The following is a 20966-nucleotide window of genomic DNA, read 5'->3' as shown; positions in this document are numbered from 1 at the left end:
AAATTTCAATTACTATTATTGGCCAACTTCTAGAGCTATTTTTTTTTTAAATATCCAACTTTAAATACATATGATCAAATAATTAAAATTAAAAAAAATCTATTTTAAAATTTTTGTATCGACTGTGAAGTGTAACTAACAATAAAATGCATAAAATTATGATTAAAAGATTCTGATTGATGGTTTGTAATTTCAATCGAGTGCTGAAGTGTTTTCTTTCAACGCCAATACAGGATTACATTCTATCTATATATGGACGACTCACGCAGATTTTCATTTGATTTTCCGCGAGACGACGTGCGGGTGGGTTGCATGAAGTGTGTGTGCGATCGTGCCGCGTGTTTTCACCCCAAGGTTGAGGTGAGAGAGAGAGAGAATTGCACCACTTTTCAGATCTTTTTGTTTGGTCAAGAAAAGCGAAGCGACCTTGCTCTGTCGCGGCTAAGAGAAAAACGTGATGAAACGAGAGCTGCTGCATTTCTTTCTTTCTGATTTGCCAAAGGTCTGGTCGGGGGTCAGGGCTGCGAAAGGGTCCACCCACGCCCCCAGGCCCCTTTTTCGCCGGCCGCTTTCTTCTGCTCCACAAAAGTACAATACGCGCTCGCTCAGCTTGATCTCTATCGGCGAAAAGAATCATTTATTCAATACATAATACAATACACATTCAATTTGTCTTATGTAATCAAACATTTTTAGAACAGGTTGACAACTTTGAATTAATTTAGTTTAATTAGAATCTCTAATTGAAACTGAATCATTATTACATCAATACAGGACCAAACAATTCAAGATTTTGAGTTCCTTGTACACAAAATTACATTAAAATTTACCAAAATTGAATGATTTTGATGTTTTAAATGTTTTAAATATAATTAAATGGACTATTAATATTATTTACTGTAAAATTTCAAGTTTATCTACTGAATTAATTTAATTAAATCAAGAAGCATCACCGATAAAAATTCATATTTATTTTATTTTTGTCGCAAACTTTTAAATTCTATCCCAGTATGTTTTTTTTAATTTTTCTCTCCGTCACTCTCCGTATATTAATAAACTTCATTTGAAACGAACTTCGTATTTGTAATAATGATAATCATTAAATTGGTTCAAATTTTAGTTACTTCAAATCACTTCAGTTTTGTTTAAATAATAAAATCTGGCAAATCGTATAACGGCATGAAGTGAATAAGTAATAACAAGTATTGTAACTGTAAAAAGGAACGTGAGGCAAAATTCCCAAAGATTGAAATCTTCAGCGAGTGAATAGCCGCGGTGCAGAGTAAGAAAAAGTAGCTGCAGGGAATTTTGCTGTTTGGCGCCGTGATGAGTTTTTCTTTGGTATTTCACCTTCCCGCAGCCTTCGTCTGTGCGTTGCTGCAATAAAATAAATTTGCCGCTGCCACGATCAAGGCGTCCTAAGACAGACGCATTCATCCTCTTTGCATTTCACACGCACAAACTTTTGCTCAACTTCAAGTGAGCATTACAATTTCCACTTAATCAAAGGGCAGTGAGCAAATCAACATCCTGGTTCAAAATTAGTCCATTCTTTTAATTAATTAGATGACTGTATCAAGACCATAAAAAAGGGATGCCAGCTGTTGGACTGTAAATAAAATTGGTCAGTAATTTTGCAACCAATAATCTGCAAGGTTTTTTTTTATTTCACCCGCGACCACGAGTTGAATAATGTGCAGTATGCGGGCGTTTCCTTTCGCGCGAATACAATAATACATATATGAAATCTTATTTTTCGCGATTATCGGTCGTGCAGCCGCGAAAGGAAAATTGCATTATTAACCGTGTGTGTGCAATAATTTGGATCGAATTGCTTCTCGGCGTGCCCCTGCAGGCAGCTAGAGCACAGCAAATAATAAACGTTTATACTTAATTATCACAGCCTCGAACAAAAGTGGAGAGAAGAAAAAATGAAACGTTCACTGCAAGATCGAGTGCTGCGATTAGTTTGCGATTTGCATGCCGATAATGGAGCAGAGTGTAAATGTAATATGCTCGCGCCGTGCCCGGGTCAATCAAACAGATTCTTGGCTGAAGATAAAACAATAATAATGAGGAATAAAAATACACCTCCAATTATCGCGTGAGACCATCTACTCAAAGAGAGAAAGGGTGTTTCTAAGTAATGGACGAAAATTTATTCAACAATTGAAAATCCCAAAATTTAAATAAGAGATTTTTTCATCATGATATTTTGTATATAAAAAAAAAATACTCAAAAAGTAGAACCACATCATGTATTGTTTCTTGTTTAAAGAGGTAGGGAAATTTTATTACTAATCAACGCTATTTATTTATAATTTCTAATGTTATTTTTATAATTTTTAAATTTGTAACATAAATGTATGCACTCAATTTTTTAATTATTGAAAAATAATTTATTGTTGGAAAGAAAGGAAAATTTTTAGACAAAATGGCACCACCAACATCCACTAGCAAAGATTTTGCCAAAATTTAGAGATCAAAAAGACCCCATCCGCAGCATTGGCTGGACTATATTTGAAAATGATAGCTTATTTATTTGCTGGCATTTTAAATTTATAATTTTGGTGATCCGCATGAATGCTAATGTACAAAAGAGTAATATTATGATAAGACAGATAGATAGATAGATACGATGTAAATGGATTAGGAAGTTTTGTGAGAGGGTTTTGATTTTGAATTTTATTAGGTAGAATTTTTATGAATAAAATTATCTGCATTTTTCACCGCAAACACTTAAGTGATTTTCAATGCTAAGAAAGGTTTCATGGGAATTTTATATTTTATGCAAATTTTTTTGCAGTATTATTCAAACATGTAGAATTAGCCGGAATTATTTTCAATTGAAACAAAGTGGCAGAAGTGCCGGGAAAGTGCCTTGAATTTTTTCCGTGAAGTGTGCAGGAAGAGTTGAAAAAGTGCAGAATTGGAACGTGTGTAACATTGGGCGTAATATGTAATGAGGCAGCGCAGGAGCCAAGGTCGGAAAGTGAGTGGCTGCGGAGGGATTCGGCGCGCGCGACTCCGCGAGAGAAGGGCAGGTCTGAGACCGAGGAGAGGAAAGAGTTGAGTCGAACCACTCAGTTGGCCGTGGAGAGCGGCTGCAGTTGGTGCGTTCGTTTGGTGCAGCAGCACAGCAGCGAGTGTCAGCGGCCGGTGCCCACGCGCACCCCTGTCCAACCTAGCAGCCACCCCCGCAACAACCGCCATGGCTAAATTCGCTCTTTTCGCCGCCCTCATCTTCGCTACTGCCGGTGAGTAAAAAAAAATTCACCTTAATATCAAGAACAAAGTTTTCTTCATTTATTTTTAATGAATCTTTTTCAATCATTTTTTTTCCAACAATTCAAACAGAAAATTGTGTCCCAATTGAAAGGCGTCGAATTTGACAGGTTGACAAAGAGTCGTTTGTTTGTTTTTGCCTCGAGAGGAATTTGTTCGATCTTTGAAGAGAGCAAACATATGAGTGCAGTTTGGTCAAGAGTGTTTGCCCAAAACACACCTCTTCTTTAATATATTTATGTGATCTGCAGAATTATGGAAAGTGCAAATTGTAACTCACGCGTTTACACGTCTCTCGAACGAAAGAGAAAGAGCCGATTTGAAGTTGTTGGCTGGCGCACAATTTTTATTTGCCCCAGTTCTCCGATCGCTCCAGTTGAACGCAGAAAAAGTTGTTTCCTCGCCTCTGCTCGATTGAGAGACGAAAGTAAAACTTTTTTAATTAATACATCCTTCTAAAAATTCCAGCGTTTGAAATTGCGTAATTCTCCATATGGAGTTCTTTTGGGGTTTTTTTCTCTGCCGCCTCATTACAAATATTATTCAAAGGCACCTGCTGCACACGTGCGCGCCTCTATGCAGATTGTACTCTGGTAATGTAATTCAAAGAATACAAGAGAGTGAAAGGCTTTTTCTGCACGCGCTTGATTTGCTCCGCATTAAGTCACACACAAAACTTAATCGCGGCCTAAATGCAAATTCGAGTCTAATAATTGTCACGCGGTCCGCCCGTGATTTGATTGAGAATAAGAGCTGAAAGTTTCAAATTGTCTAAAAACCATGGCATAGTTTTTTTATGAGCCGGTATAGACAAAATTTAGCTTCCAAGATTCAAATATCTAATCTGGAAATTTAAAAAAAAAATTTAATAACCTGTACTATTTTTTTGTTTTAATTCGTTAATCTTGCTAAATTTCTTTAGATTAATATTTTCAAAATAGGAAAAAAATTATAAATTCTTATCTGCATCTTGGATACACGTGCTGATAAATTTTTATATCAGTATAAGCAATATCTGCAATATCTATTTAATTATCCAAAACGTTCCCTTTCTGGCTCGTTCCAGTTCTCATGCCAGTGGTTGCTATATTTTTTTTCTGCTCTTGCGGTTTGTGTTTTCTGCACTCCATCAGTTTCCTTTAAAGAAAGTTCAAATCTCGATTGCCTTTGAGTCACGGGAGTTTCCGTTACTTTTCCACTCTTTCCTTCCCGCAATGCAACCCTGACCAAAAAATTTGTTGCAAAAGCGTTGCGAATACAAGGTTGGCGGGCGCGAGTGGCCGGCCGGTCGTTGTTGGTTTTGGCCTACAGCCCTTGGCGAAATCGAACGTGCCTTACTGCCCCAATTCACCACGTTTCACTTGCGGGGCCGAGATCAATTTTTACATAACACGTCTACAAACGAGAAATTATCACAAGAGGAACTCAAAGCGGCAGGTCAGCGTCAACAATCGCTGCTGGGAAAGTCTGCAGTTCAAAATGCAAATGCGGTTTTCGTTCAAACCAGGCCAATTTCAATTTCCCTCCTGACGAGAGTGACACTCGCTTTAAAGAAACAATCGCACAAAATCAATACGCCGGTCTCTCTCTTTCTTCGGAGAAGTGCATATGAATTTGCTTTCTCTCTCTTTCTTTCTTTCTCTCTGCAGGTCCATTTTCTGCCGTTTCACGCGCACTTGCACGATTTGATTCCGGCTCGCGGCAACACTTAAATGAATGACGAGCCACTAAAAACGTGTTTTATCTCTAACGCGGCGGTTAACAGAGCGCGGCACTTCCTATTGTTTCGACCCCCGAATCGCTCAAACCGATCTTTTCTACTTGTACGTAAACTTGTCAGGTGACAAAATCTCGGGAGGTGTCGCTTTGACGCCTATAAAACCACAATTTGGAACACGTGCACTTCATTGTTTGAAAAGAAAATAAAAGGAAAGAGAAGGTTGTTTCAAATTAACTTGAATGGGAAAACCTTTAAAATTTTAAGAGATAGTTTATTTGAGATTTTAACTTTTTTTATAAATTATACACATTTCAACAAACATCAAATTTTATTTTATTTTCAAAATTATTATTTTATTTTTGGTGTTTTTAAATGAGAAGCATTTAGAAAATGGAATTAATGCAAATGTTGACCGGGTCATGAATTTCTAAACGCGTGATTTATGTGCTTCTGGAGTCCCCCGCGGAGATTTGAACGCGCGTGAAATCCGAGAGTTTATTTATTCGATCGTAATTTGCCTAATGCTCACTCTGCTGGAAACGAAGATGAGACGATGCGAAGAAACCACGCCGCCTCCTCTTTCGAAGGTTCTTTCTCTCTCTCTCTCTTTCGTCCAGCTGCCGAGCAAAAGTGAGACGAACGAGGTTTCTAGCGCCGCGCGCGAATCGAGGTTATTCACTTGCAGTAGCTCATCTCTCGCGGTTAATTTCGTCTGAAAAGGGGCAAGGTCGGTGCACACGCAGGAAGCTGTGCACTTGCACGGCCTCTCCTGAAAACCGACACGCCAAAGGTTGAAATTTGCAAATTCTGTGAGGCTAATTTCGATCAAAGGCCGTATTTTTTTCTAAGTTTGTGCAGTTTCCTTTTTGAAAATTCGAGGTTGAAGTTTACGTCGTGAGATGAATAATTTTTTGTTTTAGTAAGAATCTCCCAAAATAATCTCGCCAAAGGTCAACGAGGAAGGTCTCTGATTTAATTCTATAAATAAATTTGCCATTTTATTTGCTTTTGTTCTTTAGTTGTCTTGGTCCGCGGGATAAAGAAGAAAGGCTTCTAATTGAATTTTTACGCCTGAGTTCCTATGGCGACGAAAAGTAGCGGTTTCCGTTTGAGCGTAGGGGACACTTTAACGCCGGCAATTTACTTCTAATTAACACAACTTTTTACGAGGTGTTGTTGATGAATTTGGGTCACAAAATGAACTCAAATCGGTACTAGTTTTGTTTTTAAAAGGGAATTGTGAAATATTTTCCTTAGAGCTGCCAAGAGATGAAAATCTGAAATGCGTTACGCAACCTGAGTGCACTTTATGTTCAGAACAAATATTGTTTGGTCTTTTGTCCGGCGCCGAATGCTCTCGACCTTGCTTCGCCATTGTTTCGCTTTTTTTTCAGGTGAAAGTCGGAAAACATCTCGACCTTCGACCATTTCTTCTTCAATCGAAATTGCTAACAACAAAAGAATTTTTGCTTTTTTTTACGAAGAGTAAAAGTTGCAAGGACAACTTTCGTCTTAATTAATATACTATCGCGTCGCGGAAGAACTTTTATTTATTCAAGAATGAAGATTAAATGGAAATTAAGAGGAAGTTTTTGTTGTTGAAAGGTTAAGAGGAGACAAACCGGGTCGAAATTCCCACGTGAGCCGAGAGTAAAAGTAAATTTTTTATGTCATTGCGTGAAATTGCGTCGTTTAATTTTTTGCCTCTTTGTCGCTCGCCACGCGAGCGAGCGAAAAATAACGGCAATTAGCAAAGTGCATTTTAACTTTTGCTTGCACAAACTTTAAGCCGGTCATGGGCACGTTGCTTGTTCAATGCGCGCGATCAGAAAGAAAACTGACAATGACCGGCACTCGGGTCCATTCAGTAATAAAACCGACGAGTGATGAAAATCCACTCTCTCATTTGCATATCAATCAATGAGATGAGTGAGAAGAGACCCTTTCTTTTCGAACGTAACAGTCCTTTCTTTGGAACTTCTTTTAAGAGTAACAACAAAATTTAATAATCTTTTTAAGTTTAAAGATTAATTTTCTACATTTCTTTAAAATTAAAACTTCAGGTCTAAAATTAAAAATTTGGTTCGATTTCCGACCTTGTCCGCGAGAATAGATGCAGAAAGAAAGGAAGAATAAGAAAAAAGTGAGGTTTTGCGGTGGGTGTCGCGTGGAATCGAATGTTGGAAGAAAGCGGAGAAACCACATATAATTTTATCTCTGCCGCCGCCTGCTCTTATCTCGTGGGAATTAACTCGCTCGGCGCACAATTGACACCTATTACGAATAATTTCTCTTTTATGTCATAAAAAAAGTGCTCTGCATTCGCAAATCCATTTTAACATTCGAGCATAAATGAATAACCTTGGCTTGCGGATTTGCCACTCCCTGCTCATAAAGAGAGCAGAGTCGTGTTTTATGGAGCGAGTGGACACTCGACAGGGCGGCCGGCGATCGACGTTGGCTGCAAAAGTCAAAGGTGAAGGTGCGGTTTTTCTTGGGCCGAGCCACGCCCTGACAGGGACCTTGCTATCGAGCCAAACAGCAATTACTCTTTTTTTTGTATTCAAAAAGCCCATTCAATGCAAAACGTGCAATAGGAAGTTCGATTCGCGCGACCAACCGAAGAAACCTTGCTTGTCTTCTGAGAGCAGAGAGCAACTTCCTGATCAATTATAACGAAAAAGCCGGTCCAGAAGTGACGCATCCGCTTATTAAATTAGCCGGGGTAATTTTATCTCTGCAAAATAATCCTTTTATGAATATTGGAAAGAATGGCCAAAATGGTTGAAGGTTATAAATAAGTTAATTATTCCTAGAATTATTTTTTTTCCCAATTTTTTTCTTCCAATTTTACATCTCATCTTAATTAAACACAATAAATTTATTTGCCTTTTGCAAGTTCAGTCTCGTTAAAAAGTCACAGGTTTTATTCATTCCAATCTGCAGATAAAGAGAAGCGAATAAAATTCGCAGAACCTGTTAATTTGCACCTCTGATTTTAATTAAAAGTGTAATTAGTTGCAACGAAACACCAATTCCCCCTCTCTGTATTCCTGGTAGAGGCGGTGCTCATTACACTTTCAATGCCTTTTCTGCTTCTAATTGCTCTTGGACTTTATTTTTCTGATCGGCTCCATGTCGATTAAAGCAAAACTCCTCCGCAAAAGGCGCTCTGCCCATATCGAATAAGTTCAAGAGGCTTGTCGTCGTTGAATAACCACAGGGCTGTCAAGGCTTCGTTCGGATCCCACACGTTGGCACTTTTTTTATCCTGGGGGCCACGCCTGCCGCAGACTAATTTGCCGGATCTCGGGGTGCGAATTTATGCGATGCCAGTCGGCTGATTCGCCCACGCCGTCGGCGCCCGTGTGGAAAAGTTCAGCAACCCCGGGTGAACCGGATCGAAAAAGGCAAAGGTGATTCATCGAAAGCGAGAGTGGAGGCGATAATTCATCTTTGTGGAGATTATACGCTTTGACAAAAGCACTAAAGCGGGCGTCCACCTCTCCAACAAAAGGTTTAATCCTGTCTGGAATTCAGACACGCACAAATTTATGAGCTTGAATTATTTTTTTATCATTAATGTCTCAAAAAATTGATTTGATTTTTGTGTAGAAAAGGAAAAATTTGTGGAATTTTTTCCCCATTGAATTTTCAAAGATCAACTCACTTAATAAACAGTTTGAGAAAAGTTCAAAAGTCATTCTTCTCAACTCATATTAACTTTACAAACTAATTTACATTAAAATTTTTTAAGGCTATAACTTTTCAAATGGATTAAGAATTGATCAAAAGTCCAGTTACCTGACCAAAAATATGATTGGAGCGACATTAAGGTGTAGCTGCGAACGCGTGCGTGCTTTTTATTTTGATTGTTTGGCTTTACTGCAAGACCTCTGGCGCGTCCTCTAAAGGTAAATCACACATTCTCTGCCACTGCGTGCGGTCAGAAAATCACATTACTTTTTTCACTCCGAATAATCGATTTGATTTCCACGGCAGCAAAGAAAGTTGTACAAAAAACAACTGTCTAGATTATAGAAACAGAATTCCCAAGATAAAAAAATTCCGTTTCTCTGCTGCACTTTTTCTTGTAAGATGTAAAGTGCACTTGAATGGGCAGGCGGCTATATAATTGCTCACTTTCTTTCTGCTCCTTTGCATATAATTAGCATTGTGACTCTCGTTATGAAATTCTCCAGTGTGGGAACGACACCTTTTTTATTCCTTGACAAATTAGGAGCACTGCACCTCCATGAGAGTTGCACGAATACGTTTAATTACGCGTCTCAGTCTCTGTGAATTTAATAGACGCATATGCACGCTTCATCCATCACATTTCAATCCAAGAGACCACCCAGACCAACTCTGTTTCCATTCATTTTTTGTCATCACAATTAATTATTAAAAAGCTGCGGGGCGTAATTAATTAATTTCCATTCTAATACGTGGAAATTAATCTCCAAATTTTCCCCTCAGCCAGTGAAAGAAAGAGGAAACATCCTTGCCCCTATTTAATTTCAAGGTTTCGCTTTGAAATTTTGATGATTTGTCTCGTCTCGCTTATTGCATCACCAAATTGCAGAACTGCATACTTTTCTCTTTCGCTGTGCTGCACGCACTTTGGCGTCGATTGATTGATGATCAATATTAAATAGAATGGCTCGTGCACGGTTACGGGACATCCCATTATTTAATCTTGCTGCAGTTTACGACTCTTGCGGCCTCTTTCAATTTCCGCCGATTGAATTGCACGCGGTGTCAAAATTTTCCTGTCCAGTTTCGCCACTGCAGTTCCTTCGTTTCATCTCTCTGGGCTGCGAAGAAGAGAAGGGCCCCGTATCTAGTTGCACAAACTGCGAGACTATGACTGACAATATAGCAATTTCTCATTTGATCTCGCGCGGCACAACAACAAACATGACCTTTCGCGCGGCGGTTGAGTAACGTGCCGAATTTCATGTGTTTTACGCTGCACGATGAAGATGCTGTAACCACTATTAATTTATATCAAAAGCAACTCGTGGGAACGCTTTTGACGCATATCGACTTTTCGTAGACAAATTGAGATTTATTATATTAACCCATCTTTTGAGTTTTGAGAGACGGCTCTCTTGAGACGAAGGACACTCTTCTCTGCTCTCTCAGGTAAGAGATTTTCTCATGCACGTTTGCGCGGGAGGTCTCATTAGTCTTTTCTCTTCTCTTAATAGCGTAATTGCAAGTGCTGATAGTTTTATGACCATAATTGTGCGGCGGGCAATTAAAAATTGCAAATTGATAATACCATTCCTTTTTGCAACAGCTTTTGATTCTGCTTGAAATTAATTGAATAGTTGAAAATTTTAAAATTAAAACCATTCGTCAATGGCGACCATGGCTGAAACCGGCTGAAACAATAATACCACTAGGCGAACACCAAATTGATAGATGATAAGGAATTTGAAATTTTCAAATCCATATCAAAGACAATAAATAAATAAAGAAAATAATTTGTTTTAAAGTACAATTTATTTTTAATAGCTTATTAGAAAAACTTTCTAGAAAAAATGTGCATATAAATATTTTTATCAAAATTTGTATAAACTAAATCGTGTTTGAAATGAAAATAGGTATATGTTTTTGTGTTGTCATGAAATGGAAGTGCGGCCTTTCTATTAAAAAAGGCGGATATCTTAACGATTGATTGAATTGTACCACTGCACATTCCATTTTTTTTCCTTTTCCTCTGTTTGATTTTCTCACGGTGCAAATAAATAAAAAGTCAAAGGCCGAAATAATCGAGAGTCGGTGCAATATCCGTCGCGGAATTCGTGCTGCGCGGCGAGAGACCTAGTTTTAATTACGTCAGCACAGATAGTGATTCTCGGCGGCCGCGCCTGCTTTGTACCAACAACAAACCTTTCATACATATAATCTGGTTCTGCCGCGACCGACCGACCCACTAAGAGAAAGGAACGCATTGCCCAACTCTCCTGATACATTTGATTCCATTTAAAACTAAATGTACACTTTGTTGTAATTAGATTTGCGAATTTTATTGCAATTGTCTGCGCGCTTGATTGGAAATTTGGCCCATTTTTCAATTGTGAAACTTGGAGTGTGAGATGAGATGTGAGCTGGGGAAAGAATTGATATAATTGCTCCTAACGACGCATCTCGAATTGGGCCAAAGAAAACTCGCAAGGCCGCTCATCACTCCCACGACGTAATCAACCTTAAAATTAGTCGCACCGAAAATTTCTGAATTTACTTACAATTAAAAAATTTCTTGAAATTGAAGAAATTAAGCATTATTTTCAAAAAAAAAAACCAAAAGAAAAGAAAAAAATCATGGCATTATTTGCAAAACTTCATTTCATTCCATAAAAATATTTTGTGAGCTTTATTAATGTTTATGCAAAAATAGACGAATGAATATATTTTTGTTAAATCGACATGACTGCGTATTTGAATATATTAGAAAAGCGACCAACTCCTTGTTAACACATGATCAGAAAGTGCTTCCGCCTATATTCTTTGTGCATAATTGCGCAACTTTTCCAATAATTAATCATGCTCAAAATGAGATTTGCTTTGCAAATTCAAATTTAAAGTTGGACAAACGAAGCGTCGTGAGAAGGAAATGCAGATTTCGGGCGCGTTGCCAGCGAATTTTCTGCTTTCACGCCACGGCGAGAGATGCACGCATGACTTTTGAAATAGCGGCAGAGGACGAGTCGCTCAGCCAGGTAAAGGTCACTGCTCACCAGCAAAGGAGAAAAAATTAAAAGTCCCGGCGCACATTGCTCAATTGCAACTAAAATAAGTCATTCTCGTTAGTTGTTGGCAATGAATTAAATTTGAATAAACAACTTTAAGAAGAAAAATAATGAATAGCGTATACGTCAAAACAAAGCGGAGCCTCAAATATTTTGTTTGACATGTAAAAGTAAAGTTGCTCAATTTTTCAAAGGAAATGTGTTGAGGTTGACCTCATCAAAAAAGCCAAAGTAAGTGCACAAAAATCACTTTGTTCGCAAAGTTGCCAATTGGGGAAATGGTGAGGGAGCGACACGGTTTTATTATTTATGAGCGAGTGCACGACCCGCGCGCTCATCTCCTCAACGCCTGCCGTGCAATTAACGCCGGTACGTTGTTGCATAACAGCGCTCGGCACGAAGTTGAGCGTGAAATTTTCAATTCGGGACTGTTTGCAAAAGTTCACGAGATTGATTCGATCCTTTCCGCTCTTCTGCTCTACTTGCGCAATTCTGACACACACGCATCAAATTTTGAAATTTTAATTGTTTGTGGTCACGCATAAATTCGTTTGCAGCGGAGAATCTTCACAAAAATAACATGTCTACATCAATAACAACGTTGGCCCAAAGGTGTTTTTGCCACAACAACAAAGCAAATTCCTGACAATTTCGATACTTAATTGAAATTGAAAGAAAGTTAAATAAATTATGACTTTGTAAATTATTTTTGAATTGGGCAATTGAGTGAAAAAACGAACTTTTTGCTGCAAAGAGCATTACGAGGCGAATGTAAGTAAACAAGTGGTGCGTATGGATTATGTCACCTTTGCGGACAAAAGCGGCGACTCATCTGCTCTCTGTGCAGATTTTCGCATTGCGCAACAAAGCGGTGCGGAGAGAAAAAATATGACGAACAGAGGGACAAAGGAGGAGACGCGTGGCCATGCGTTATTATATATTAAATTCACTTGCTTTTACTTTCACTTCCTGGCTGCGGAGCGAGCGAGCGAGGCCTAAGTACAAATACGCGATGGTGTAACTTTCGCTGGCCACTGCGGGGCACGCGCAACTCCCGCGCCTCGCTCGCCACCTGCACTCGCCATTGCCAAACCGACTTCAACTTGTCCGATTTTCAACCGACTTCTCCACCCTAATTGCTCAATCTCTGCACTACTTATTTTAATGTAGTTTATGATTCCAGTTAAGTTATTTACCCTCCAATTACAAAGCAAAATTCTTTTCCTGAAAACTCCTTTTTTTATATTTTTAATATAATTGAAAATGTTAATGTTAACAAGAATGATTAATATGTTGAAAGATTGTTTTCCCTTTATTGTGTAATTTAATTCCAGGAACTTTTAATATACGACATGAATGATTTATTTGGGCAGTAATTTCTTGAGTTCAATAAGAAACGTTTTGCCAAGTAAACAAAAATGAATCAACATTGTAACAAAAGAACTGCAAAAAGTGCTTATTTTCAATTATTTTCTGTTGAAGAAAACCAAAGAAACTTGATAATTATAAGATTATAAACATTTTTTTTAATTGAAAAATCATTTTGTTTATTCTAGTCATTCCTTTTCTGGCCTCACATTAGATAAAGTTACGACAGTATAGTAACCAAAACTTCACTAGTGTATTTTTAGAAAATAAAAACAACATTCATCACTTTTCAATAACACGTTTTTGATTCGTCTTATTTAGAATTGGTGCGAGTCAAAAGGTCGGAGGTCGGGTCCAGTGTGGCGAAAAGAGATTTCAAGGCGTGCATCATCAATACAAATTACAGTAATTGCACCCAGCTCCGTCGTCGTCGATTTATTATTTTCGCGATCGTGCGTTCAAGTCTCTCTCGATAAATATCAAAGGTGGGCGCAATAAATTTCGTTTCATAATCAAATGGATAAAAAAAAGCCTCACGCACGCCTTAACCAAATTAGTGAAACTGGTTTTGGAAATTTAAAAAGAGGACCAATCTATCAAGCTTTTATATCAAATTTTGAAACATTCGCGGAGATGATCCCAAAACGAAAAAAAGTAGTTGGCCAAGAGAGGAGACGAGTTTTAATTGCCCTCGACATTTTTTAAGCAAAATGCGCAAGGTCCCTTCCAAGGAGCGCACATTAATTCAACCAAAAACGCGCCCTTTAGATAAAAATTAATTCTTCCTGCTCGCACTAATTTCGCCTATAAAAGGAATTTCCTTTTAAGAGCCAAAGTTGTTTCGTGGGAACGAGTTATATAAATATAAAATGTATATGTGTGAAAATGCAAAAACCTTGATTATTTTTCTTTAATTCGCAAATTTATAATACTTTCTCACACACTGCACTGCTTGCTATTTTCTTTTGTTTAATTTTGCACTTGATAAACATAAGTGTGTTTCTCTTTTTTTCTGCGCGCGTATAAATAAATTACGCGAGCGCCAACAATTAAAGCTTTCTTTCGCACGTCGCGCGCGCGCCTTTCACTGCAGCTTGGCGGCCGATCGATTTCCGCTCCACCGCACGTCGTTCCGATCCGCCGACCCTGCTGCTATTCAAAATCCAAAAATGGTTCAAAGGTGCAAAGTAAGTTGTGAAAAATCGTCTTGCACACTGATCGGGGCGTTGCCGAGTCTATTCATCACTCCAACGAGACACCTACAGAGAAAAAATGTGATTCTTGACATAAGGTTTCACCTCATTATTCAAAATCAAAGTCTCTTGTTCAATTTTGGCTCCACGCCAATATGCAATCAGTTACAAACGTATTAACTTCTGCTTGAAGGAAAAATTATTTTCTTCAAGCTTCTAACAAATTTTGTACTGACAATTGCCGAAAATTAAATTTTGCAAAACATTTTACATAAAAATTAAAAATTCTAGGAATTTTCTGAGAAAAATTATAAAAAGTCTAAAAATTCCATAAATTTAAAATGAAAAGTCTGAAAAAATCATTTGTTATCATGAAAAAGTGTCTTTTAATCTTAAGTAATTGTGATTTATAATAACACAATCCGCTAATGTTGATGGTCAGCATGAATTTTGGTGCAAATTAAAAAACAAATAAAGAAAAACTTTTCAACACAAATAATAATTTAATTTAAAAAAAAGATAGAAATTTATGCTGACACTAATATTATTTGTATAAATTGAGCCCTTTTAAACGCAAAATTGATGTAATGGTTATGTGATTTGCAAATTTTGATGCAACGTTTGAGGGAAATTGGAGACGTTAATTGCAAGCCAAATAATATTAATTGGAAGCAAAGTTGGCTGATAATTACGGAGAGAAACGCCGCAAATTGCTGCGCCGCTATCAAATGTCGTGCAATTATTGTTGCTCTAGGAGAAACACAAACACAACTCAATTAGTCTAGGCCTAACTAGAGGAATGACCGTCCAGCTTTCAACGCCGTTATTGAAATTCGCGTGTTTGAGAATGATTTGAATAAAAGCGTCACGCAATGATTGGTGCAAAAATCGATTTTTAATTTGAGCCGATTTGTCGTGACGCAAAAAAGTTGGCCTTTCACGCGAGCATATGGGAAAGGTTTGCACGAATTCCTCAGGATTCAAATTACATATACATAAGAGATCGCAAGATGCGCTTTTGTGCCTGCAGAGATCGAATTCAAGTTGAGCAAATTCGCGCACCACGCCCTGTGTCTCGGTGCGATAATGGAGCGGAGAAAGCTCAGTTTTTTTCTGCCCGCCTTTCCACCTGCACTCGCATATTATTCAATGAGCTGCTTTTTATTCTCGCACACACGTAATTGCCACTTCCTGCACCTATACAAAAATACTCTCACTCGCCATCGACTTCAATCCAGCTTGACCATCTGATCAGCAGGTCGGTTACGCAATTTTCACCCCGACCGCAGAAAAAAACACCGAATCTAACGAATTTTTAAATTTTGTGTGTCGACTCAATATAAATGAATCTGTTGAAAATGAACTATTAATATAAAAATTCCATAACTTTCTTCAGGCTTTTTTCTAATTTTTCTATTTTTTTCATCAAATCACAAAATAAAAAATGGCCCGTAGACGTAGAAACTGCAATAAAAAACTAAACATTCTTTTTTTCTGTGGAAAGTAAAAATACAAAATAAATCCTCAATCAAAGAGACGATTTTTTTAATATATCCAGATATTTCTAAAATTCTGCAATTTAATAATATATTTAAAAAATTGCTGCACATACTTGGAATCCTGTTTTGAAAATGTTTATGATGCTAAATCCTCGTATTTATGGTTATCAAGAGGTTCTTGCAGTCATGAATTATTGTCTTTATTTTATACACCAGTATGCTCACTTTCACGCATATTTTTGCAAAACGTTAACCGAAAATTAATGCCACTTTAGTCATAAATTCTGCCAATTTTTTTTGTCTCAGACAAAAGGTCGTTTCAATCGGAGCGACTCCTTTTAAATCTTTCCAAAACAAAATCAAAAGATGATGAGCGAGTGGCGAGTGCGAAACGATTTCTAAAAGTTGCGTTGAAACAAGGAAGAAAAATCCACCTACGACTAATCCGTCTTCTTAATTGATATGAAGCAAACAAGTGTATCAAAACAACTTTCAAATCAGACACAGTGAATATTATTTTTCAAAGCGCCCGGCGGCCGATTCTTAGAACTGATCGTCTGCTCGTGAGAAATAATTAGTCCTTTTATTGGACGAAACAAATTAATGTAGTTCAAAATCTGGGATCATTTTTCATTTTTTTATTACATAAAAGGGAATTCCAGGTGCAGCAGGCCTGTCTGAACATTACGCGCTGATTTATCTGCGAGTCGAAAAAGTGCCGCGAGCTGGAATAGAAAATATGGAGCACTTTTCACCAAACGAGCCGATAAAGATAGTTATTATTTGAGGAAGCAAGTTACTGCGAAGTGCACGCACGTGGCAATTTCCGTATCTTTGCTAGAAAGTATCAAATGTGTGTAAACATTGGAATTAAAATGTCTTGTGTGTGTGCATTTTTAATTCGGTCGCCGGCCCGCCCGCGACGGTCCTCGTTGAAAAGTGAAAGCCAAAATCCAAGATTAATTTGTCTCTTTCTCGTTCGCGACGGCCAACCCAATTAATAAATACACTTCACGAAAACGAGTTGTATTATTTTGCTTGCAAATGATTCAATTTTTTTAAATAAATTTGCCCAAGGTCTGTCTGGTCATGACCGAAAGCAATTAGGAACACTAATTTATTGATTTTTCGTGATGTTGAAAATTTTATTGCATTAATTGATCTGATTGGCCAATGGAATATTATTGCTCAGTAAGACCACCATAAATTTTAAATTCGTCTGCACGAAATTGGAGGTCGCTTGTCGTGTGTTCAAGTGCAAATATTGCCAATTATTTTACTCAAAATGGAGACAATGCGCCAATTATGCAAATTGAAGAAAGAAAGTTTGCAAACAAACTCGTAGAGTGTTCAATTGAAAGACTCTGCATATTTCAATAAAAACTACTTTTACAAGCGGCAAATCGATTTGCACGAGATCTAGTTTGGAGCAGCAAACAAACGGAGAAAGTGATTTGCATTTTTATCACCATGTGTGATTACCCGGCGATCTCTCTCCTATAACTATAAATAGAGAGGAAGTAGTCAACTTTTTTAACCTTCTCTGTATTGTGTATTGATACACACCGCAAAAAAGCTAATTTCACACTCAATATGTTTGACGAATTTCTCCATACAAATTATGCTTTGTTATTACGTTGTTGGATGAGGTTTTTCATATAGTTGGTGGCCAAGTACGAGGCGTGGTCAATCTTTGAACAACCTCGGCTTCAATTGCAGACGCGAGCGAGAGTGACCCTTTCCATCTTGCACATCTTTCAGCACCATCAGACACGAGTTGCAAAACATCATCAAGAGACATCTTTTCGCATTACTCAATTACGCGCAAAACAACTTCTTAATACATAACCAACTGACGGATATTTCAATTTTCTACAAAACTTGATTTTTAAAAATTATTGAAGATAATTTTAATATTTATTTAATATTTAATTCTTGTTTACAAAAATTAATACCAGCAGCTTACACAAATTGATATATAGAACTGAAAAAAACCTTAAAGATTAAAAAAATTTGAAGTACTAAGTCATTGAAGGTGACTCATCAGGTGCTGCAGTTTTTTTTTACCATTATATGGAAGTTATAATTCAATGTAATTATAAGGGACAAGCAATCCTATTATTTTATTTTAATAACTTAATTGGTTCACTTTATTATGACATTTTCATCAATATCAATCCAGCAGATTTTCAACATATTATCAATTAGGAAATTATCATAAAAAAGCAGAGCCAATTTTCCAAAATTTCATTTCTATATACTTGAGAACACTAGCCTGTTATGTCAAATTGCTAATGAAAATAATACCCAACCAGAAATTAATAACTTTTTATAAAAAAAATCAATTTTTATTTGTGAAATACTTGATAATTTTTAAATTACCTGGAAAATCAGTTTCAATTGACAGAAATGATTATAATTTTTGGAATTGTGCGTCTGTCTGCGCGCATAATATTGAGTCGCAGAGAAAGCAAAAGTTAAAAGTTGAGCGATTTCTTTTCCCTAACATGGTGCAGGTCGTGCTCGGCGTTTTTGGTCGTGCAGCTCTGCTTTTCAAGACTGAATTTCCATGCAATTACCGGCGGATCAAGATCAATGCACGCATACACTGAACTTGCGAAAGGGTTGTCACGACGACGCCTAATTGATTCCCAAATAACTCGGCGGCCAGAAGAGAGAATGAAAGAAAACTGGAGCGAATAACTTGGTCTTTGACCTCTCTTCAATTAATTTTCCTTTGTCCGCCAACAAACAATGGGTCGGTCGCGGGTTTTGGACCACTTCTCTCCTCAATCGAATTTCCCTTAAAAATGCTCCGCTTTGCGCAGCCAATTGATGGCGGCGAATGAAAATATGTGACTTGGTGCGCTGCATCCAAGGCCGGCGAGTTGAGGCTGAAAAACGCGGCCAGATTCTAAAGTCGCAGCTATACCGGCTGATGAAATCAAAAGTATGCAACTGCTTCTGTAAAGAGAAACTGTCTTACGCTAATGGACGTTCAATCTAAATGATTCCAACAATTTTTTTATTGAACAAGTTTATTTGAGATACTAAAATTTTAATTCAAATTTCTCCATTAATTTCAAATATTTATCAGACTGAATAAAATAATTTATTCAAATACAAAGACGGTTTGTGCAAGTAAGATGTATGTATTTGATGGGTCGATTTACTTTTTCTTAATTTTTTGTCTCTGCTCGAGTGGTGTTGATGGGAAGTGGACTGAACCAAATTAGACGTGATGAAAATACTCCGAGTTACTTAAGCGCCGCTTGTATAATACATTAATTTCCAAGCAGTAAACAGACTGCATCGGCCGCTTTTACTTCCACACAGTTGTTGATAACAAAAAATCAATATTATTTTTCGAATTTCCTCCATTTGATCAAACGCATTTTCCTTCGACTCTGCTGCAGCATCAATCACACGAAATTGCGGCTAATTATATCGAGCGGTGAAAAGCAATGGACGAAATTCGATAAATCATGGTGCATAATAATTTGGCTTTTGAAAGGAGGCAGGTGCCCGCGTATAATTATATTTCCATTCCTTTGAGAGAAAAATATCATGCGCCCGACCTTGTGTAATTAAAATGAAATGTATTATTTGGAAATGAAACGATGACAAGGGAAATTTCCTCTGACGCGCGCTGTTTTTATTGTGACAACTTCGGAACTCTTTTCTATGCTCAAAAAGAGAAACGTAACAATTTTTCGAACACAATAATCTCCAGTAGCAGGAAATTATATATAATATTTTGCACGGCTGTCGGTTCGCAACTTTAATCAGCTCTTTTAAAATTTGAAACGATTATAAAAGTTTTTATGGCTTGACCCAGATTGAGATGAAAATTGGCCCATGGAAAAAAATGATCAGCGATTGATTTCTAATCGACTTGTTAGCGTCACTTAATGAAAAGGATCGGGTTTCGTTTGAATTAATTAAACAATAATTCACTTTTCGGAGGCCTCGGGTGCAGTTTCATTATTTATATCGATGGCAAATTGAGTCGTGCGCCTTTTCACTTTCTTTCTTACATGAACTTGATCTCGCGGCGGCGCGAATGCAGAGAAAAAAGTGCGTGCAGTTCCGGTCGGTCGAGAACCGTATTTAGAGATGCACGATTTCATTTTTCCACACATGCTCTCACTTGAATCCGCTCGAGCGCATCCATCGCGCATTTGCAAACCTTGAATTTTGCTACGGAAAACGAAAGTACTCTGATTGCCCACGAATGTGAGTTTGATTTTTACGACGCCGCTCACTAAGGGACAATAATTGGAAATTTAATTGCAGCTCAGCATCAATAAGGAGATCGTAAAATGTTTACGATCAAAGTATTTGAAATATAAGTTTTTTCCTTTTATTTCATTTGATGCAACAATAAAGGTCAATTTTGAGCCAAAATTCTTTTGCTCATTAAGTTTCGAATGGTTATGGGCACCTGGAAATTGTGCAAGTTTTACTTTGGTAGCTGTTGCGAGAGAACAAAAAATGCAGTAGAATAGGGAGGATAGAACTTCAGCAATTTATCGAGAAACTGAAATCCCCCCCATATAATTTAGGGGGAAATCTCAAATTTTTTAAACATTTTTTCATGATCTTAAATTGAAGATAAATCTCCAAATTATTCCTGAAAATAAAAAAGCAATGAATGATTTGGAAGATAAAACCAAAAACCTTTAAAAAAAATTTGATTCAAATTCTTACAAACATTGACTGAAAATTTTCCCCACCACCTTTCATATTGGAGATCAATATTTTTTACTGTTTTCATAACTCTTTTCTCCATGTTCATGATCTTTTTTTAGACTCCCATTGTGAGGAAAGCGTTGGCAGAAAAACGTGCGACGGTGCATTGTGTGCGAGGCGCGAGTTTTTGCAGTTGCGGTACTTGTGTTTGTTTACTTTGTGTGTTGCCGTTTTTGCCACTTTCGGTTTCAACGGCGCAATTTGCACGGCTAATTTTTCGCTCCAAAGTATAATATACAAATACGCCGAGCAGCCGTGACATTTACTGCCGCCGCCGCAAACAATTCGCGGGTTTCACTGCCAACCTTTCACTCCGCACACCTAATCCACCTTTTTATCGCTGAAAAAAGTTGCAAGTCGTCCCGAGCCGTCGCAAAGGTCAAGCTAC

General features: G+C 37.5%; 1 protein-coding gene across 5 annotated transcripts in view; it reads left to right on the top strand.

Moving 5' to 3' along the window:
- Window positions 1-3067: 3067 nt before the first annotated feature.
- LOC132201903 (mucin-2) overlaps window positions 3068-20966 on the top strand; it is a 31934-nt gene continuing 14035 nt past the window's right edge. For all 5 annotated transcript variants that reach the window (XM_059628454.1, XM_059628456.1, XM_059628455.1 and 2 more), the window contains exon 1: window positions 3068-3257. In XM_059628454.1, coding sequence (XP_059484437.1) covers window positions 3212-3257 — 46 coding nt within the window. In that variant the 5' untranslated portion in view covers window positions 3068-3211. The remainder of the gene's footprint in view (window positions 3258-20966) is intronic.

Source organism: Neocloeon triangulifer, unplaced genomic scaffold, assembly GCF_031216515.1.
Source record: "Neocloeon triangulifer isolate White Clay Creek 2 clone unplaced genomic scaffold, ASM3121651v1 ptg000014l, whole genome shotgun sequence".
In the NCBI taxonomy this organism is placed as follows: domain Eukaryota; kingdom Metazoa; phylum Arthropoda; class Insecta; order Ephemeroptera; family Baetidae; genus Neocloeon; species Neocloeon triangulifer.
Note: the sequence above shows the minus strand (reverse complement) of the source record. Positions and strands in the feature narration are given on the sequence as shown.